This window comes from Mercenaria mercenaria, chromosome 14 (assembly GCF_021730395.1).
Source record: "Mercenaria mercenaria strain notata chromosome 14, MADL_Memer_1, whole genome shotgun sequence".
In the NCBI taxonomy this organism is placed as follows: Eukaryota; Metazoa; Mollusca; class Bivalvia; order Venerida; family Veneridae; genus Mercenaria; species Mercenaria mercenaria.
The window spans coordinates 42,840,815-42,861,858 of NC_069374.1; the positions used below are offsets into that span (position 1 = coordinate 42,840,815).

The 21,044-nt window shown below is 32.5% G+C and overlaps 1 protein-coding gene across 1 annotated transcript in view; it reads left to right on the top strand.

Moving 5' to 3' along the window:
- Positions 1-680: 680 nt before the first annotated feature.
- Positions 681-21,044, top strand: part of LOC123527377 (H(+)/Cl(-) exchange transporter 6-like) — a 59,917-nt gene continuing 39,553 nt past the window's right edge. Inside the window, exons 1-21 of the mRNA XM_053523329.1 lie at positions 681-1,085; positions 1,300-1,359; positions 2,096-2,164; positions 2,724-2,789; positions 3,271-3,337; positions 4,404-4,510; positions 6,098-6,224; positions 6,620-6,687; positions 7,063-7,121; positions 7,317-7,363; positions 8,468-8,553; positions 8,980-9,093; positions 9,684-9,880; positions 10,356-10,449; positions 11,107-11,239; positions 12,166-12,319; positions 12,676-12,838; positions 13,234-13,340; positions 13,637-13,796; positions 14,413-14,450; positions 16,005-16,110. Coding sequence (XP_053379304.1) covers positions 1,008-1,085; positions 1,300-1,359; positions 2,096-2,164; positions 2,724-2,789; positions 3,271-3,337; positions 4,404-4,510; positions 6,098-6,224; positions 6,620-6,687; positions 7,063-7,121; positions 7,317-7,363; positions 8,468-8,553; positions 8,980-9,093; positions 9,684-9,880; positions 10,356-10,449; positions 11,107-11,239; positions 12,166-12,319; positions 12,676-12,838; positions 13,234-13,340; positions 13,637-13,796; positions 14,413-14,450; positions 16,005-16,110 — 2,100 coding nt within the window. The 5' untranslated portion in view covers positions 681-1,007. The remainder of the gene's footprint in view (positions 1,086-1,299; positions 1,360-2,095; positions 2,165-2,723; positions 2,790-3,270; positions 3,338-4,403; positions 4,511-6,097; positions 6,225-6,619; positions 6,688-7,062; positions 7,122-7,316; positions 7,364-8,467; positions 8,554-8,979; positions 9,094-9,683; positions 9,881-10,355; positions 10,450-11,106; positions 11,240-12,165; positions 12,320-12,675; positions 12,839-13,233; positions 13,341-13,636; positions 13,797-14,412; positions 14,451-16,004; positions 16,111-21,044) is intronic.

The window sequence follows — 21,044 nt, forward strand, 5'->3', positions numbered from 1 at the left end:
TCACTACTGAAGGCTGCATTGAAACTTATTTATAATATATCTTAGATCTGTTATATGTTGCCTTATTTAAATAAAAGGTATTCTTATTATAGTGCTAGATTGTAATTGTTTATATCCTCGAGGCGTTACGGTAGTTTGACACTTTAAACATCAGTCTAACACTACGTGAATCATAGTAGTACAGTCAACACTGTTGGTAAACAAAGTAGATTGTACCATTAAAGTCACTGCTTTACATTTTATCTTTGTTTATCAGACATAAACATTTTAAATAATTTGTGATTGTAGTCTAGTGACAAGCGAAAAAAATCACCATGCCTTGCAAACGACATATTATACCTCGTGCGAACTTTCAAAATGCAAAGGCAAAAACATGTATTAAGTTGGTCGTGCCTACAATGCAGTATGTCGTGCGCACGAGATAGTTTAGTTAGCTTATTCCTTAAGGGGACACTAAAAAAGAAACTTATTTCACTGTCGTTCCTAAAACAAAAAGTTGCAACTTTTGTTTAAGATTAAGTATTTGTTTCCGTCGACTGAAACTAGACATAAGCTAAATACTTCATGATAATTAGATACCAATTAGCACTCCTGTACTCTTGTTGCAGGTCATGAAGTAAAACTTTTATTAACGTATTAAGCGACCTAAATGCAGCTGCGATGCAGATTTAAGCATACTCTTTATCAGTAATTGGGTTGATAATACTTTGATAATACGGTATATGACCATATATGTTATCTCTGCAACTTGAGATATATGTTTACTTCAACAATAACATTAACTACTTTACGAACATATCATTAGTATTCATGACATTTTTCGCATATACACAATACATGCAACGTTGAAGTAATTTATGGATAACATTAAAATATTGATTGTTTAACATTGTAAAAGCCTAAAGAAAAAATGCATTGTATATAGTTACTAAAATTTCGCGAAAACTAAATGTTAATTTTATTTGCGCTTATAAGATTCTTTAAAGAATCAAAATAACTGTAATGAAATGTCGGCAAGGTGTTTCAAGTGTTGTGGAAATAACGAGGACGTAAGCAGCCATCGCCTTGGAGACGTGGGCGAGCAGGTAACTCAATTTTACATTTTTTCTATTTTACGAACATTAATAGGCATGCATGAATTACTATAACAAAAACAATTAGTATAACGAGATTAAGATACATGTAAATATTAAAAAACAAAACATTTGATCGATATTTGCCAGACCTGTCAAACAAAGAGCAGTTGAAAGACAACTAAATACAGTTACATGTTTTTCTTGTATTGTCTTTCCTTTTCAGAGTCCATTAATAGTACCTCCTGAAAGACAGCATTTTCATTTACCAAGGAAAGACTACGAGGTGAGAAGTTTATGTAGCGGGAAACAAAAGTTATTTCCCTGAATCATAGTTACCATTTATGATACAAAATTTAAATTTTAGTCCATTTTAATCGACCTGGCGGGGCGAGGTTTCGCGACGGTCCACTGCATTATTGTGCAGGATATGTAGTATATTCGGGCAACCTGATTTCTTATTCACTGGCCATCTACCTTACACTGTAACCACTGTAGCTCTACCTATTTTGCTCGTTTTTTTATGATTACCATTATTTGCATAAGCCAGAGATTAACTCCGCCCCGCCAGGTCATTTAAAACGCACTATAACTCTGCAATGTAAATCACCCGCAAACGCTTATAGGATCGTGTAATTATCACGTATAGACAACGAACATATGAAAGAATTCAACTCCTTGAAAAGTTCTTCTGAAAGATCAATCAATACTATTCACATATTTTCTAATTTAAAAGGTACTATGTTGTTAAATGTTTTGGTCCTTAGGGATTATGAAGTCCATTAGTTTATATCTATAAAAGAATTCTACTGAAGCTGATACTAAAGGGTGTGAGGGGTGTTTCATACTCACAGAAATGGAATCATTGAAATCGCGTCAGCCATCATTTTGCATGGTTGCACTCTATGCTGTAAAAGTATCTTCTTTTTTGATTTTATACTAGTGGAACATAAATTTCTTACAACATTATTAAACTACTGTCACACATTGTGTACTAAAACCCTTTTTGTATGCTTTTACAGAGTCTCGACTACGATATATGTTTTAATAAACCATTCGAGGACTACTTGGTGGCACAAACTAAAGAACATGTAAGTTACAGTACAGGAGTCTTCTCTGGTGTATAAAATTATATTATGAGGCATATTTTTTACATTGCATTTTGCTTTACATCTCTGCAACATTTATGTGCAAAACAATTTCAATCTTATTAATAAAAAACAAACAATGCTTAACACCAAACACGAATTATGTACATGTCGAAATATTATCAATTCAATTATTGACGTCTTCGGTTATGCAATGTGTCTATAACCCCTTCCTCCCGCGCAGAAAATGATTGCTTTTGATTGAAGCCATACTGCAAGATGGAGAAAGGGACATGGCACTTAATTGTTACATTGTATATTTGATAAATTAATTTGGTAAAATGTAATGAAAAAGGTGATAAAATGGCAAGTTGATGAAAAACGAATTTTGTATATGTGTAAGTAATAAAATTTAGAAGGAGGATTCTTACCACTTCAAGTAAAACAACAAAGTAAAGAAAATATCGGGTATCAAAACCAAAACGTCGTAGTGAAACGGGAGCTCAGACATGTTAGTACACTGTCATCAGCTTCGATGTGAATCTCTTTTTGGTCATTTCAGTCATTAAGCAAGATAGAGATTATCAAATGGATAATAACCTTCCTGATCGGTGTTTCCACAGGACTTGTAAGTATATTACAGGACTATCTATCAAACTATAATATAAAATCGCCCTTTCTGGAATGTAGATAAAATACAAGAATACGTAGTATATTTTAGTTCAGTTCTTACGTTTATAAACATATAAATACCAATCAAAAGGGTCACATATACCAAATTTAGTATACCAGTTGAGCAGGGTACAAAACAACATGTGGTCCAAACATTTTATCTGTAGAGTTATAAAATGATAACTTTTTGAAATTACTTCGAGATTATTAATTTGCAGGCTGTAAATAAGTACAACACATCTCATGTTTTTTTTTCATTCATAAAATCCAAATTTTGTCCGAACACAGAATGTATTAATAGAAATGATACCGGTATCAATATCTAAAGCAGGAAGGATGTCTAAAGCAGGAAGGTTTTTACTATATATTATGACTAATGAATTGAATATACTCTAAATTATGTAAAAAAAACCCAAACAATTGTTTTCTATTTGTAGGTTGCATTTTTCATAGATACAATAGTGAAACAATTGTCGAAGCTCAAGTTTACGACAGTGGACCACTGTATCCTTTGAGTCACGAACAAATGTTTATGGCATTTCTGTACTGTCGTACAACACCTATGCATACATATTCTTGCAGTTTATATAGATCTGGACATTTTTTGGTCAAAATTGCATTTGTAAAACTTTTATAAAATGAAAAAGAAATAGGTTCTATGAAAAAGAATACACAATTTACATGTAATGTACATCGAACATACGTGTGTCAAATTGCTCTTAGTTTAAAAACACTTTTAAAGAATAAAAAACAAAGCATATATATAAAGCAATTTTCTCGGAATTCATTAGCCTTAGTTTAAGTAATGAGCATATCCAAGGAAAGAGCTTAAACAGTCTGTAAATGATTTACCAAAACTACAGATTTGATTATATGAAACCTTTTTCTCATCCCTAATGTTCAAAGATGTATTTTATTGTCAGTAATAAAATAAAATGCTTCAGTATTTATCACTATTAAATTAAATATTTACCCAGAAGCAAAATCAACCATTTAGTTATTAACTTTGGCGGCTTTATTGTTAATTCTGAATGATTGACTGACAGAGAGTTCTATATTACAAAGGACGGCTTTGCTTATTGCAAAATCACTTAGAATCTTTTTCATGTCATTTCATATAATGTAGAAATTCATATAAGATGAAAACTACATTTTAAATACGCGCGTTGCACGTAATAAAATTATTATAAGAAAACAAAATTAGAAGAGTAATAAATATTTTGTATCGAGATACAATATTTCTTTTTTGTCACGTTTTAGTTTCGCACGACACCACCGTATATAGGATTAAGATATATTCTACTTTAGTAATGTTTATTAAGATATAATTTGGACACTAACTGTAGTTACTGATGCAGTTCTAAAAGGTTCCATTCCTTATTTTGTAGTTTTGAAAAATGCCAAATATATTTCACTCTAGTATATCAAAAGTTCACTAAAATATATTTATGTTCCAAAACTACTAGATGATGTACTAAAACATGTCTTACGACTACATTTTATATCAATTAAATGTGTCTAAGAAGTATGTACCTTTTCATTTACATTCCCTAACTTCTAAATTCTACAGCTATACAAATATGCTCGGAGGACGGTTGTCTGGCTGTTTCATTATTGATAATGGTGTTGTTCAATGCTGGATTCGTGTTCATTGCAACTTGCCTGACAGTATATGAGGTGAGATACCCAGCAATTAGCCTGGGACGCCGTTGATAATATTTGTGCTTTGTCAGAAGAAACCATACCTACTATTTATGCATTAAAGATGCCACTTAATTTGCGCTAATTAGTGTTAATTGGCATTCATCGAGTTTCTGATATTATCAATTTGCAGGTAAATAAAAGGTTAGAAATTGTCAGAATGGATTCCCAGGCTACCCAGCAATGCTGGATTCTCGTTTATAGCAAAATACCTGTCTGAATATAAGGCCGAGCAATCCAGATAGCAGATCTTGATTTGTGTATATGGCATTTCTCCGACAGTATATATTATAGTGAGTTATGTAATGGCTGAATAGTGTTTATATCAATTTGCCTGATATTATGTGAGTTGAGGTAGTCAGTTAATGCTGGATTCCTGTTTATAATAACTTGCCTCGCTGTATATAAGGTAGAACACACAAAAATGCTGGATTCATGTTAAGAGCAAGTTGTCTGGCTATATATGAGGCTAGTCAGTTCAGATATTTATGCTGGATTCGTGTTAATAGCAAGCTGCTTAAGGCTGCATATAAAGTGAAGAAGTCTTGGTAGAAATACTTTTCGTGTTTATAACAACTTGCCCACAATATATGAACTGTTGCAGGCCTACAGTGCTTGATACGTGTTTATAGCAACGTACATGAATTAACATGATGTACGATAGTCTAGCAATGCTTATTCGTGTTGATAGTAATTTGCCTCACTATAAACGATGGGAGATAGTCTAGAAGTGTCTAGTAAATGCAATGCAAAATTAGTATTTATTTTGTCGAACTGTATACAATGTTAGAGTTGTTATGCTGGACTAATGTTTATGCCGATTGTATATTAGATGAGGTAGTCCAGCAATGCTAGACTCGTTGTTTAATAGCAACTTACTTGACGGTATATGAAGTGAGATAGTCCAGAAATGCTGAATTTGAGTTTAAAGTAGCTTGAATGACAGTATACCATGTATGAGATGAGGTAGTCAAGCAATGCTAGATTTATGAGTATAGCAACTTGCCCAGCTGTATATGAGGTGATGTAATCCGGCAATACTGAATGCTTGTTAATATCCTGACTGTACATGGGATTAAGAAGCCAAGAAAGCGATGATGTATTCGTGTGTATGACAGTGTACGAAGTGCTATAATCCAGCAATGTAAAGTATCTTGCATGACAGTATATGAGGTGAGCTAATACAGCAACGCTAGATTTGTAATCATAATATGGACTAGGGCCATGTATTGTACACTAATTTTATTCATTTATTAGTGTCAAATATCAATTGCTTACCCTTTATTTCGTAGTTGTGCTAAATCATTCTTACCATCTACCTAGCGATTTCCCTATAAGTTTGTTTGATAATATACAATTAAACATAATTCCTAGGAAATTCAAGTTGAAGCAAGCGTGACGAATGAATATATTTGACGGCTTCCTGTTCCGTAACCCATTGTGCTTTGAACAATATTTCTTATCTTACAAGTAACTTATGTTTTGCTGCTGGAATGGGCTTTCCTACATTCACATGTTCCTTCTGTTCATGCCTTTAAATAACTCTGGTACTTGCTGTTTCAGCCTGTAGCTGCGGGATCAGGTATTCCGGAAATAAAGTGCTATTTGAACGGTGTTAGAATTCCACGAGTAGCAAGGTTGAAATCTCTGATCGCCAAAGCAGTTGGAGTGTTGTTCAGCGTTGCTGGAGGTGAGATATCATTGATAAATTCTAAACAATAGTTTGCCATTGTCTTGAATTTAAGCTGTTAGCCTGCTTGGTTTTCTCTATTACTGATTTTATTCAAGGCATGGTGTATCTGTATAGTTTACTTCTTACAAGAACAAAGTTAAATGTATACAATTTGAACATTACTTGAGTTGTCTCCGTTGGGTTACGTTGATATTAGTGTTTAATTTTTATATAGTCGGAATTACTTTGTTTGTAACTGTGACGTTTAACTATTACTGCTGTATTTTGGATTATCCAATATTTAATTGCTTATACCTATACCTTGTCTAACGGTTCCTAGTATAGTCGGTTCCTAGTATAGTTTACATGTGAATAATAAAATGGTATTCTATATTTTCATGTACGTTAAACAGGACTGTTCGTTGGAAAGGAAGGTCCAATGATTCACAGTGGTGCTATAATTGGTGCCGGTATACCTCAGGTATTTCATGTATCCGTCAACATACATGTATCTAACATTCAACCATTAAATAAGTAAAGTATTTACTGTCTACAATGCCTGTTTTGCTGTTTGTCTGAAGCCACCCTCGCTCCTTTAAACTCTTTACAAACAATATATACAACATATGCAGCAATCTCTACAGCTGATATCTAGAGATTTTCAATTTATTTACGTTTTTTTCTTAGAAATTAGATTCAATAACTTTGTTAATTGTAAGAAATATTTAATTCGGCAGAAATATGTTTGTCTCAAGTGTCTTTGTCTTAATTCTATTTATTTTGAAAACCCTATTTTCTGTAACAACAAAGTAATTTTAAATACACATATTAACACAAAAATTGATTGTTTTTATAGTTTCAGAGCATTACGTTTAAGAAAGTGAAATCAAAGTTTGATTTCTTTAGAACAGACAGGTAAATAGAGTTTACCTATATGTAAACATGTATATACAAATATATTTTAGCTTTATTCAGATTGTAAACAAAAGCTGAGAAATACATATCTAAAGTACGTTTTTCCCCCCGGTACAATTCCACACAAGTAGAGTATATAGTTGGAGACTGTAATGAATAAAACGAGAGTTTATTTAATATAATTTATACTTGCAGAGACAAACGAGATTTTGTTTCCGGAGGAGCTGCGGCTGGGGTGGCAGGTAAGTTCATACTATTTGATCTCATTTCTACATGGCACCATGCGCCGTTATGTTTGGTTAAAAAGCTGATTATACAATCAGCGGAGACAATTGAAGGGATTTGAAATAGTGTCTCTCTTATATTCCCCATTATTACTTTTCTACGTGAAAAGACAGAGTTGAGATGCATCAGGTTGTTATCCTTTCACTGATCTGACTAACTTAAAGAAAGATTTATGGAGATAATATGTGGTTTATGACACATATGGGACTTTATAATGTCTTTTGATAAATATAATGCCAGTAACATAATGTAAAAAGTCTTAGCTTTTCGTATGATTGTCATAGGGAACACGCATCAAGTAATACAAACGTCGTACAGGCAGTTAGAGAATTATAGGAATGGAAATCAAAAAACAAGATATAGTCCTATACATGTAAATTCATCTTGACATTCTTAATTTCCAGCATATGATGTTTAATGAGCTTGGTGTGTATTCGTTATTATATGATGTGTGGAAGTTGGGCTCGAAGAAATTCCCATTAAGCTACATGTGAATATATGTACATGTGTACCAATTTATGGAACTGTAACAGAATTATAATGGTTTAATGTTACATATTATGTTAAATTAATTTGTTTGCTAAAAGTATAAGGTGCAAATATAATGTACTATGTTTAGACAGAATATAAATTTATCACAGGATAGTTCTTTTAAATTTGGGATCATGGGGTCGTCCATTCAATATACAAATGCAACAGAATTCAACTTGAGCCAGTGTTAGAAGTATCGAAGGTTGCAATTTACATTACCTCTATGAACAGACACAATCAAACCAAGTTTGCTATTAATTTGTTTGGTTCCGTTCCATGCTTTCAAAAATATCTTCTCATACAACTTTTAAAAGATTGGATTATGTGTGTGTGTGTGTGTGTGTGTGTGTGTGTGTGTGTTCGGGTTTAACGTCTTTTTCAACAATTTTTCAGTCATATAAAGATTGGATTAACCCAAGATGCAGGAATAGGTTAGAATGATATGCAGTAAAGGGGTTGATAACGGGTAATGGTAATGTTTTTGGTGAGGTATAAAAGTAATTGATTGGTTGTATGTTTGTGCATTGAAGCTGCGTTCGGTGCTCCCATTGGAGGTGTGCTCTTCAGTCTGGAGGAAGGATGTTCTTTCTGGAACCAGAAGCTGACCTGGAGAACGGTACACATTTTAGATCTTTTGTCCCACTTGGCAGATATTTGAATGTACCATTTAAAATAAGAGAAGGGTTGAATTATTTGAAACCATATTATGTTAGCTGATGTGTTTAACAGTTAGCTGATATGCTTAACCGATAAAACACTTTGCATTATCGCAAATATAACTGTCGTAATGGTCAAATGTTACTTTATTATTGTTTGATCATTCATTTCGATTCTAATGGTCTTATCAAGTGTTGCTTACGTAGCATTGCACCAATCTGTTAATATGATATCAAATTAGTCAGTTTATTTAACAATCTAATTGGCGATTGGTGCACTAACGTGATATGATACTTTGCTATGTATCTAAGACATAGGCTAAACCAGTTCCTAAGTATCGTGCACAATAAAAGACTTACGTGTTATTGAGATTTCTTTTTTTCAGTTCTTTTGTTCTATGTCGGCTACATTTACATTAAACTTCTTCCAAAGTGGTTTGGACTACAGTGCATGGGGTTCATTTTATTCACCAGGGCTCATAAATTTTGGAGTATTTCAGGTGAGACCCAATGTATTTTACATTACCGTTAAAAATACTGCCACATTAAATTTGTTTCGCATTTGTTTCACGATAAGGCTTTCTAGTCATTACTGCATTAAGACACTTATCTGAGATATTTTGCGGGCCTGAATGGAATTCATGTTACTCGGCTACTAACTCTTCAGTGAAACTATTTACAGTAATGAAAAAATAGCAAGAGATATTTTGCAGTTTTGAATGGAATATAACGTTATTTACTTCTCTATTAATACTTCTTGATTGATCCTGCCCAGATAAAACTCGTTTACTCACCAATTAATGATCTGCTCTTACTGTCTGAGTGCATAATTTATTTCTAGTGTTGCTTATTTACCTGTTGTTGCTATCCCTCTCTCTCTAAATAAAATAAAACGTTACTTAAGGATTTTAATTGAAAGCTATCTTAGTGTATTTAACAGTCTTTAAGTTTGACATCCACAGAACAGAGAAGACCAGCTATTATTGTGTGTATGCCATTTGATGAACTCAAACAAACGGAACAAACGCATACATTTACACTAACAGTCTATTACTGGCACATATTAAGTTTATAATGATATTTACTACAGTGTTCAAATGAAGACAAAACTAATGGAACTTGTCGACTATGGACTGCTATTGATCTGTTTATATTCATTCTCATGGGTATCATTGGAGGTTTGCTCGGAGCACTGTTCAATCATCTCAATAAATATCTCACCATTTATAGAATGAAACACGTGGTCACAAACATTATAGGACAAAGTAAGTACTATATGACATTCAAGCGATCTGACACGAAATGAGCAATTAGAAATAATTCCATATATAAGCCAACGTTTTTTAAAGCTTATCATTAGTATATTTATACACAGTGTGGTTGTGCAGCCCGTTAGAACAATAAATTACACATACTCTCTGGATTCAAATTTGTTCAGCTACAATTGTTTTCACATATATTGGAATAAACAATTCGATTACTCATTTTCCTTATCGTTGATTTGAGCATTTCAGTACATGAAAGACATATGATCAGTATTTAAATTTAAAGGCATTTACATCCAGGTAAACACCACAATAGCAAAAATTGTGATTTAAAACAGATATCAATGTGACAATGTCTATGAAGTATCAAATATAAAAAGTCCATACATTCTTATCAAAGTGTACCCAAGAAGGAGACTGACTAACGTGCATTTTCGACATTCCGTTTCATTACTAAAAAATTCAGTATATACATACGTACATGTATATTATTTCAGGATATTTGAATCATTACTTGTTGCTATGGTAACAACAACAGTTGCATTTTTGGCAGCCATGACGTTGGGAAACTGTAAACCTATTCCTGCTGTGGTATGTATAACGAGCTTTCATAATCGGCACGTTGTCTACACAGAAGTTGTCTAGAATGTTCCGTAATGTACAAAATTCGTACATTTTCAACTTTTGTATTTTTGAGACGTTACCTCCGAATGTTTCGTCTTTTACTGCATGGTACAATATTTCAAATTACGGTATTAACGCTGGCAGATATAGAAGTATACCATCAAGGATTGAGTTTGCCTATACATAAGTCACCGCTTTTATGTTCTACTATATACATTTGAATTGACAAGACGTTTCTCAGGTCTTATGGGATTTTACAGAAAAATATAAAAGAATAAAAACATTAACTTTTAATGCAAACGTCATTGTTGTTTTATATCAAGATGATACAAAGCGAAAATATAGTTTTCATCTATTTCTATGATTGCCATCTGTATTGCATTTTGCTCAAGTCAGTTCTTTCTTGGGAAGCATGCCAGCTACTTTAAGAGAGACTAAAATAAACTAAGGGTGTTTTGTAACGCATCTCTTACAGCAAAATTTAAACTTTCGCAGATCATTAAATTAAGAAAAATAAAAATAACTTTATAAATGAAAACATACTTTCTCACTTTTTAAAACTTAGCTCTGTATTTACACGTGTAAGTTTGTATGAATATATGCTTCAAGTGATATTGATTACAGCTTATCAACATGACAGCACCAATTGAGGACAATGTTCGAACTTATTTTTGTAAGGAAGGATACTACAATGATATGGCAACATTGTTTTTCAATTCACAAGAGGAAGCCATTAAGCAATTATTTCACCAACAAGGTTAATATTTTAATGTGTACGCAGATAATATTGATATATCTAAATTCACTGTATGTTTTTAAAGAAAGAAAGATAAGCCAAATAGCATTAGTGAAATGGTATCAAGGATGGCATTTTCCGCGAGCGTGTATATGCGATATGACGTCATTCACAAAAACCATGGACAAAATAGCGTCGTTGTGAAAAATCTTGTACTAATGCTCTTACGTATTTTTGAGCTTCTATTGAGATATTAAAAAGATTGATAGCTTGACATTTATTTCTAATTTCCTGAAAACAACTTAGTTTTACAGAACAATATTAGCATAAGGAGCGTTTCATTTATTAACTCGAAAATTCTAGTCAATAAGTCGAAATTCTGAGTGAGTATCCCGAAATTACGGGTTGATTAATAACATACACCTTGCACAAATGTCCAGCAGTATATTTTAATAAGCAACAATAAAATGTTAAAAAGACTGAATGTTATTTTTGTGCGTTTAGATGGGTGTAAACCGCATTGGGACTTCTGAAACGTTAGCGCGATTGCGAGAAGTCCCAGTGTGGTTTATACCCTTCTATTCACAAAAAAACCCATTTAATCCTTAAGTACATTGGACACGAAATCATAATCTTTTAATGTGTTTTATATGCGCTAGATAAGAAACTAGCGTCATTATCTATAGACGTAAATCTTAAAACTTAATGTATTCCTTTTAACAATCCATGTCTCACCTTGTCAAATGCTATCCGTTCCTTTGCTCGATAACATATGTTAGCAATTGTTTTTAAAATCTCTTTTTCTATGACTATTGATGTTCATCGTTATGATTTAGGAAATAAAATAAAGAGGCATACACTGGTATTTTACTTTTTCCGAATACACAACTACAGCAGAATGTAAATGCAAATTACATAAGCCTGCTTTTTTCTACTATAAAATTTAGGTCAGTTCAGTTTAAGAAGTCTTGGAATTTTCTTCGTCTGTTTCTTCCTTCTGGCTTGTTGGACATACGGTACAGCAGTACCTAGTGGATTGTTTGTACCATGTTTATTGTGCGGGGCGGCATATGGAAGATTTGTTTCCACACTTCTAGTTAAGTAATGATGTTTTCACTTATATACCGTCCTGTCTTTATATTTAATTAAACTTACACGTTTCATAATGCCTAAAAGTTTTCTTGGTTTCTAATGTTATTCTTAAATAAACACTAAAACATACATCAAATAAGTGAAATGCTCGATAAAACGGGGTTTAAAAAGATCTTCTTATAACTTTTATTATTAGCGTTCAAATGACGTCACAATCAATGGAAAACGACTAAAGATTGTTTCGGTGGAAATCTTTCGAGTTCTTTAGTTCCGATTTGACTTACATAAATATCAGAACATGCTTAATGCTCTGTTAAGAGACGATCTGGATCTATATTAATACATTACATCATTTATTTGTATAGTGTAATAGGTTACGACAGAGGCATATATTCGGGGACATTTTCGTTGATTGGAGCGGCATCGTTTCTCGGTGGTGTGGTCAGAATGACAATCAGTTTGACAGTCATTCTTATAGAATCGACGAACGAGATTAGCTACGGTCTCCCACTGATGCTCACTCTTATGGTAATTTTATCGAAAGATAATACAAACTATACGAGTTTTTAGTTTTGACTCTTTGTTTAGATTCCAGTTCCTTTTATACACATACGAGATTTCATTGATGTAATCAGACGCAAAACATTCTACATTTATATTTATATACCTGTGCTGAGTAGTTAATTATCTGCAATGTTGCAACCCTATTACTCAATAAACACTGTACTGTATAGATTCTGTGTAACTAATTGAAGCTAATGAACTTTTCTATTTAATCAGTTAGTAGCTTTATCATCTTTCATTTGATATTGGTTCTTACTATCCCATAAAAGAACAAAATCATTCTGTAAAAAATATCAATAATAAAGCGTATTTATATTTATTATAATATTTAATTACTTTTATTCCATATCTATTTTCAGGTAGCAAAATGGTCGGGTGATTTCTTTAACGACGGTCTGTACGACATACATATACATCTAAAGGGAGTTCCACTTCTAGAATGGGATACACCGTCTGGTATGCATCGGTGAGTACATGGCCTCGGCCTTTACGGGCACACATGTTTGTTCGTAGAGACAGATAACGTGATACATAGTTTAAGGTGTGGTGCATACTTTTACTCACAGATTAATACGTCTCCATTTAAAACCAGTTTAAGAATAGATAATTTGTATTGTTTTGCAGAAAAAAAACAACGTTTTAAGCAGTCAGGAGTCAGCTATTTTTACAAAATACTTTAGTTTATTTGCAAACTCTTACTGGAGCAGTTCCGTTATTTTACACAATACGAATCTTACATAATATATGTGAATTGTTTTGCAGATTACTGGCAAAGAATGTAATGAGTAGTGATATTCATTTTATTTTCCCGCGGACAAGGGTAGCCGTGTTGCAAGGCATTCTGAAAACAACAGCACATAATGCATATCCTGTAGTGAGCATCGTAAACAGGGAAGATATAGGGGATATCAGCGTGAATAACGTAAGTGTCTTGTTGAAAAAAAAAAACAGAAATAATTACTTGTTTGTTCAATAGAATTAACTTCAAAAGAAAATAGGAATGAAACGTTATGAGATTTCATGTATGTGATCATGATTGAACGATTGTAAACACTAGTTGATCCTAGAAGGCAGAAAAAGGTTAATGAAGATTAATAATGATCATAATATACACCACTGCATAAGCATTGTCAGCTGGCACCGTAGTTTTGATTACTTACGCCGCCAGAAACTCTTAAGTCAAATTTAACTGCAGAAAGATCTGTGGCAGTAGTTAATCATTCTTTAAACTTCTGAGTTTAAAATCGCAGAAAAACATAGTCCCGATCATTTTGCGAAAATGAAAACAAAATTTACCTGCATTGATAAATATAAATATTGAAAGAAATTCATTAAACATTTCACAGCGTTGTTAGTTTCGTCCTTTGTTTTTTAATCAATTAATCACTGAAGCTGGTTCAACAATAATAAGGTTAGAGTAGATGTTCTGTGATGATATGCATTATAAAAACTCATCTGAGGTTTGAATTCTTACGGGAAATCTTCTTTTATTATTAATATACGTTGATTTTTATGTGTATTTTTATCGGTCTTTGTAGGATCTAACCAGTAAAACAGATTTGGATCCTACTCACATGTAAGCTTAGAAATACTTTTTATACTTTATTCAAAAACTATTCTTTTATTTCCAAATATGCACTACACACATAGTATAATAACACCGAAGGCTTAAGGAGTAAACTTTTAAAAGCCTGTATTAAAACTTCTTTTGCTCTCACTTTTAAATGTGTATTTCATTTTCCTGGTCCGCTGATTGATTTTACTTCACTTGGAACATCTTTATTCACTGATTTAATCTTCGAACCTTAAAACAAACAAATCTCCCAACACCCAAGTGCCCCGTTTACCTTATTTTCATTTAAAAACAGAACTACATGTATAGAAGAAAGAAATCACGCGTAGCCACATATATAGCAGTAAGATCTCAAGTATTCACATGTATAGAATTAGGAGATCTAAGTAACCTCATGTATAGATTTAAGAGATCTCAAGTAGTCACATGTATAGAATTAGGAGATCTTAAGTAGCCTCTTATGTAGAATTAAGTGATCTCAAGTAGTCAGATGCATAGAATTAATTGATCACAAGTAACCCTATGTGTAGAATTAAGAGATCTCAAGTGGTCACTGTATAGAATAAGGTGATCTCAAGTAGCCTCATGTGTAGAATTAAGTGATCTCAAGTAGTCACATGTATAGCATTAGGTGATCTCAAGTAACCTCGTGAGTAGAATTTAGAGATCTCAAGTAGCTACATGTATAGAATTAATAAATCTCAAGCAGTCACATATATAGAATTAGGCGGTCTGATGTAGCCTCATGCAGAATTAAGAAATTTCAAGTAGTCACATGTATAGAACTAAGAGATCTCAAGTAGCAAGATGTGTAAAATTAAGAGATCTCAAATAGGCACATGTATAGAATAAAGAGATCTGAAGTAGTCATACGTATAGAATTAAGATATCTGATGTAATGTATAGAATTAAGAGATCTCAAGTAGCACATGTATAAAATTAAGATATATCATGTATAAAATTAAGAGATCCCAAATAGCCAAATGTCTTGAATCAAGAGATATCAAGAATGCACATGCATAGAATTAAGAGATCTTTTGTAGCTACAAGTATAAAATTAAGAGGTCTTAATAGCAACAGGTATAGAATTAAGAGATTTCAAGTAATGTATAGAATAAAGAGGTCACAAGTAGCCTCATGTATAGATTTAGGAGATCTCAAGTAGCCACCTGTATAGAATTAAGATATATCAAATAGAAACACGTTTAAAATTAAGAGATTCCAAATAACCACATGTATTGAATCAAGAGATCTTTTGTAGCCACATGCATAGAATTAAGAGATCTTTTGTAGCCACATGTATAGAATTAAGAAGTCTCAAGTTAATGCAGTGCTATTTATTGTTAATGCAGTAATCTGATACGATATTTTAGTAATGACCGACTTAAATATTATATCATGAAAAGAACATAAAGAAATGTTCAAAGTTGCACTGACTAAAATGTATTTTTTTTTGTAGAATGATCTAATAGTAAACAAAGAACGCAGAAGTTAAACTAAAAAGCGTTATTATTGTTTTAACTAATTATTTGAAAAGAAGCAATATTTTTCCCACAGAGAACAAAGTGGAAGGTCAAGAATTCTAAAGTTTGAAGGGATAATACTAAGGTCTCAGCTGAATGTGCTACTAAAGAACAAAGTGTACTATCAAGAAACAGTTAAAGTATGTATCCAAAATATATTGTCATTTTCATATACTAGAGTATCTTACGTTAGTAGTATAACGTTTTCTGTCTGTATGTTTAGTTTCCTGTATGTATGTTTAAATATGGCAAAAGTTTTCTGTCTGTATGCTTAAATATGACAAACGTTTTCTGTCTGTATGTTTAAATCTCACAATCGTTTTCTGTCTGTATGTTTAAATCTCACAAACGTTTTCTGTCTGTATGTTTAAATATCACAAACGTTTTCTGTCTGTATGTTTAAATATGACAAACGTTTTCTCTCTGTATGTTTAGTTTCCTGTCTGTATGTCTAAATATGGCAAACGTTTTCTCTCTGCATGTTTAGTTTCCTGTCTGTATGTCTAAATATGGCAAACGTTTTCTCTATGTATGTTTAGTTTCCTGCCTGTATGGGTATATATGGCAAACGTTTTCTGTCTGTATGTCTAAATATGGCAAACGTTTTCTCTCTGTATGTTTAGTTTCCTGTTTGTATGTCTATATATGCCAAACATTTTCTGTCTGTGGTTTTAGTTTTCTGTATGTATGTTTAAATATGGCAAACGTTTTCTGTTTGTATTTTTAAGTCTCATAAATGTTTTCTGCCTGTATATTTCAAAGGTGTCTGCGTACACACATCACGTGAGAATGATTGTAGATTAAAAGCATTTTACGGAAAACACATTTTAGATGAGCGATGGTGCACGATATAATTGAATTGAATTAGTCAATAAAGCATTATAACGCAATTATAGAAAATATTTTAAAATATGTATGAATGTAAGGTTTTTGAAGTGTTGGATAAAATAACACTTCAGTGAGACAGAGTCGCACTGCGGCAGTGAGATTAGTTGTTTGTAATTGGTTTTCGTGATGTTTGGTGGCGTTTGATACAGACGCTGGGAGATCGTTCCCAATCAACAGGGGATAAGGTAGAGGATTTTAATGGTTATTGAAAAGTCTCTCATTGTTAATTGGTGCGCCTGAGGATCTAAAGTAAGTCGAGTCCTTTGTGATTTCATTCATTTAGTTGAGTTGTTTTCACACAAAGAAATAAAAATAGTTATTTGTTACGTTGGTGAAAAAAGTGCACAGAGCTTGATGTAAATATAACATACTTGTAGTTTCACGAGAGAAAATGTTGATATTTGGTATATCAATGCAGATTCATATTCAAATTTTTGTCTCACAGCAAGTACATTTACCATAGCAAGCTCCTCATAGCATTTTATACCATCCGGTGGAACACGGTTTACACTATCTAGTTATAATGCTTGCCTTAAGGTAGATGAATGGGTAGAAAAAATATTTATTGATTAAAAAGGATATATAAATAACACCCAGATAAACCTCAGTTTATCTTCATAGTGACTGTGGGAATCAAAGAAATAGTAAAAAGCTTGGTTTCGGATTTTGAAACAAGGTTTTGTTTGTAAACGCGCAGACAGTGAACACAAACCGTCACTAAGGTAGTTTGGTGACATTTTAGAAGTTCAATCACGCTGTGGGAACAGAAATGTGAGAGGTGAATAAATGAAAGCAATTTCATCGAAACGCAAACAACCACCACTACATCTTTCTCTTTTTATGAATTATGTCTCTCCCAGAGACGTATTATTTTTGCCTTCGCCGCCTGTATGTCTGTCCGTCCGTCATTCCGTCCGTCCATCCGCTTTCAGCTTGTCCGGCTTTCACAGGTCAAACTACTGACCGGATTTCAACAGAACAGAACAGAACAGAACAGAAAATTTATTTGACTTAAGTACAAGACTCATCGTCATAACATACATATTATAATATAGCAATACATGCAATGAGATATTAACAAATGGATAAAGTAGTTTGAGTCAAGGGTATGTAGGATTTTTAACATTCAACACAGCATAATAATTCAAATACCTAGAGAGTGTCGCTACAAAGATAACCAGTGTAAAAAGTACATTTTTTCTTTATTATTATATCTAAAAAAATGTAAACATAATGATGTTAACCTATGCGTTATCGCGTCTCTGAAAAGCTTTTAAACAAAAAGTTGCTAACCTACGGAGTACTGTTTTTCGTTCGGAATTTAACAATTGTATGAATTTATAAACACTTGGATTAACCGTAAAGTACCTAGATATATATGTATTACGCAGATCACTGTATAAAGGACATACCAATATGAAATGAAATTCGTCTTCTAGATCACCAGAATTACAAAGTGTGCATTTTCTTTGATTTCGTTCGATACCTTGATGTCTTCCAGTTTCAATCATTAATTTATGTGAACTAAGTCTTTATTTGGCTAAAACATTTCTCTGATTTTTATTTTCTAACACACATATATATTTTGATATTTCATAAGTTGGTTTAAGTTCCTTGTAAATATATAAAGATGAACATAAATCCATATCTGACCGCCATTGTGTAATATATATATCACGAAGTCTAGCTCTAAACAATGGTATAAAAATATTTATATTCACTGACTCTGGAAATAACCATACGTCGTGAAAACCTGTATTCTGTAACATATCTCTTACTTTCGATGACCAGTTTACAGTAGATGAATTTCCTATGACATCATTCACTTGATTTTGTACAATTGAAGAGAGAATACAATTATGGCGTTTGTTGCCGTGTAATTTTAACCAGTATTTAGCTATTCTGACGTACCTTTCAATATATAAAGGGAATCTACCTAATTCTGAGTATAATGATAATGTATTAGTTGACATTTTAACATTCAATAACCATTTACAAAATTTTCTGTGAACTCGTTCAATATTGTCTGCTTTAATAAAGCCCCATACTTCACAATTATAATTTAAAATTGATAATAAATATGCGTCAAAAAGGTTGAACATAATTTCAATGGGGGTGTCTAAATCTCTTGTAATACTAAGCAATGAATTTAAAGCTCTTAATCCTTTGCCGCTAAGGGCATTTGTCGCTGGTATAAACGAACCGCCGCTAGAAAATACAATACCCAAATAATTGAAGTTCTGAACAATTTCTATAACCTCACCAGAATACGACCATATATCATCTTGTTTTAACCTACCACCTTTTTTAAAAACAACAATTTTAGTCTTGTCTACATTAACTGTTAGATTCCACTTTGTACAGTATGACTGTAAATTGTCTAGAGATGACTGTAACCCTTCTTTTGTTTCAGAAAACAAAACAGCATCATCAGCGAATAATAACAAATATATAGATAATTGATCAAGCGTTATACCCCCATTAATATCATTTTGTAGATGCATTTCAATATCATTCAAAAAGAGAGAGAACATGATCGGAGAAGTTATTTCCCCTTGGAATAAACCGACTTCACAATTGAAAAAATCTGATAGAGTATTTAAATGTTTAACGCATAATTTTACATCATCATACATAGAACGAATAATAGCAAACAATTTTCCATCAACCCCGGATTTTATTAATTTATACCATAGACAATTCCTATCAATTAAATCGTACGCCTTTTTGTAGTCCACAAAGCAACATATCAATTTATTCTTTGTTTTAATCTGTTTTTCTATCAGCGAATGTAATATAAAAATAGGATCGACAGTACTATAATTCTGTTTAAAGCCAAACTGAGCATCTGTCAACACATCAGTATTCTCCGCCCAACGTTTAAGTCTTTCATTTATAATAACCGTAAATAATTTAGCAAAACAGCTTATCAACGTAATTCCTCTATAATTGTTTGGGTCCGATGAATCACCCTTTTTATATAATGGTACAATTAAACCTGTTGACCAACTGCGCGGAAATTCCTTTGTATTCAAAATATGATTAAAAAACATTTCTAATGCATGTACAGTAACGTTAATACTTTCTTTAAAATATTCATACAAAATATTGTCAAGTGAACACGACTTATTACATCCTAATTTTTTCGTTGCGGAAACTATTTCATCTCTGGTAATTGGCTGATCTAATTCAGTAAAGATACTTTCGTGAGATATATCATTATCAAATTCAAGCAAAAACTCACTACATTCAGCATTTTCATTTAAAACAGATTCGGTTGCTAACCCTCGGAAATGTTAATAAAATTCATTAATAGTTATATTATCCCCGTTCGGATTTGCAGATTTCGTTTTAAACATTTTCCAAAATTCACGCGGTGTTTTCCGTCTCATTTCGTTCATTTTTCTGCCAAGTTCTCTATTAAAGTTTCGTTTATATTTTTTGCAAGTCGATTTGTAATCTTTCTTTTTTTCATACAGATTGTTTCTGGTAATATCAGTTTTATTTAAGTTAAATTCATAAATTGCCTTTAAATAAACCTCACGCTTTTTCCTGCATTCTTCACCAAACCATTTTTTAGTATTTTTATCCGTGTTAAAAAAAGTAGCTACCACGTGTCGTGGACTTTTTTTCAAAGTAAGGTTTAGCCTTTTCATTAAAGAAATCTGTAAAAATATTCGTTAATATATCAGAGCTTTCGTTGTTATTTATTTTTTCAGTTAAAGTTGCTTCAAGATCATTTACAAAATTGTTCTTATGTTCGGAGTCCCATTTATAAAATATTCTTGGTTCGGTCCTTTTATTTTGAATATATCTAATATTAAATGAAAATGTTACCGGCGCGTGATTCGAAAATTCATTAAAATCTAGCACTTCGAAATCAGCTAAATCTTTAAAGTTAGACTGTGACGTCAACAAATAGTCAACAACGCTTTCACCGTTATGGGTCGTGCATGTGAGTTTGCCTAATCCCTGATCTTTATATAATCTACCGTTAACTACACGGATATTCGTTGATCTACAAAGATCAAGTAAACAATCACCGAAGCGATTTGAACCGTTATCGCAAGACGCCCGAGGTAAGAATGTGTCAGCTGTATAAATGTCTAAGTCACCCAGATTATTGTCGTGATTTATAAAATCGGTTTTACGGCCAATACGTGAATTTGTGTCACCAGTGATGAAA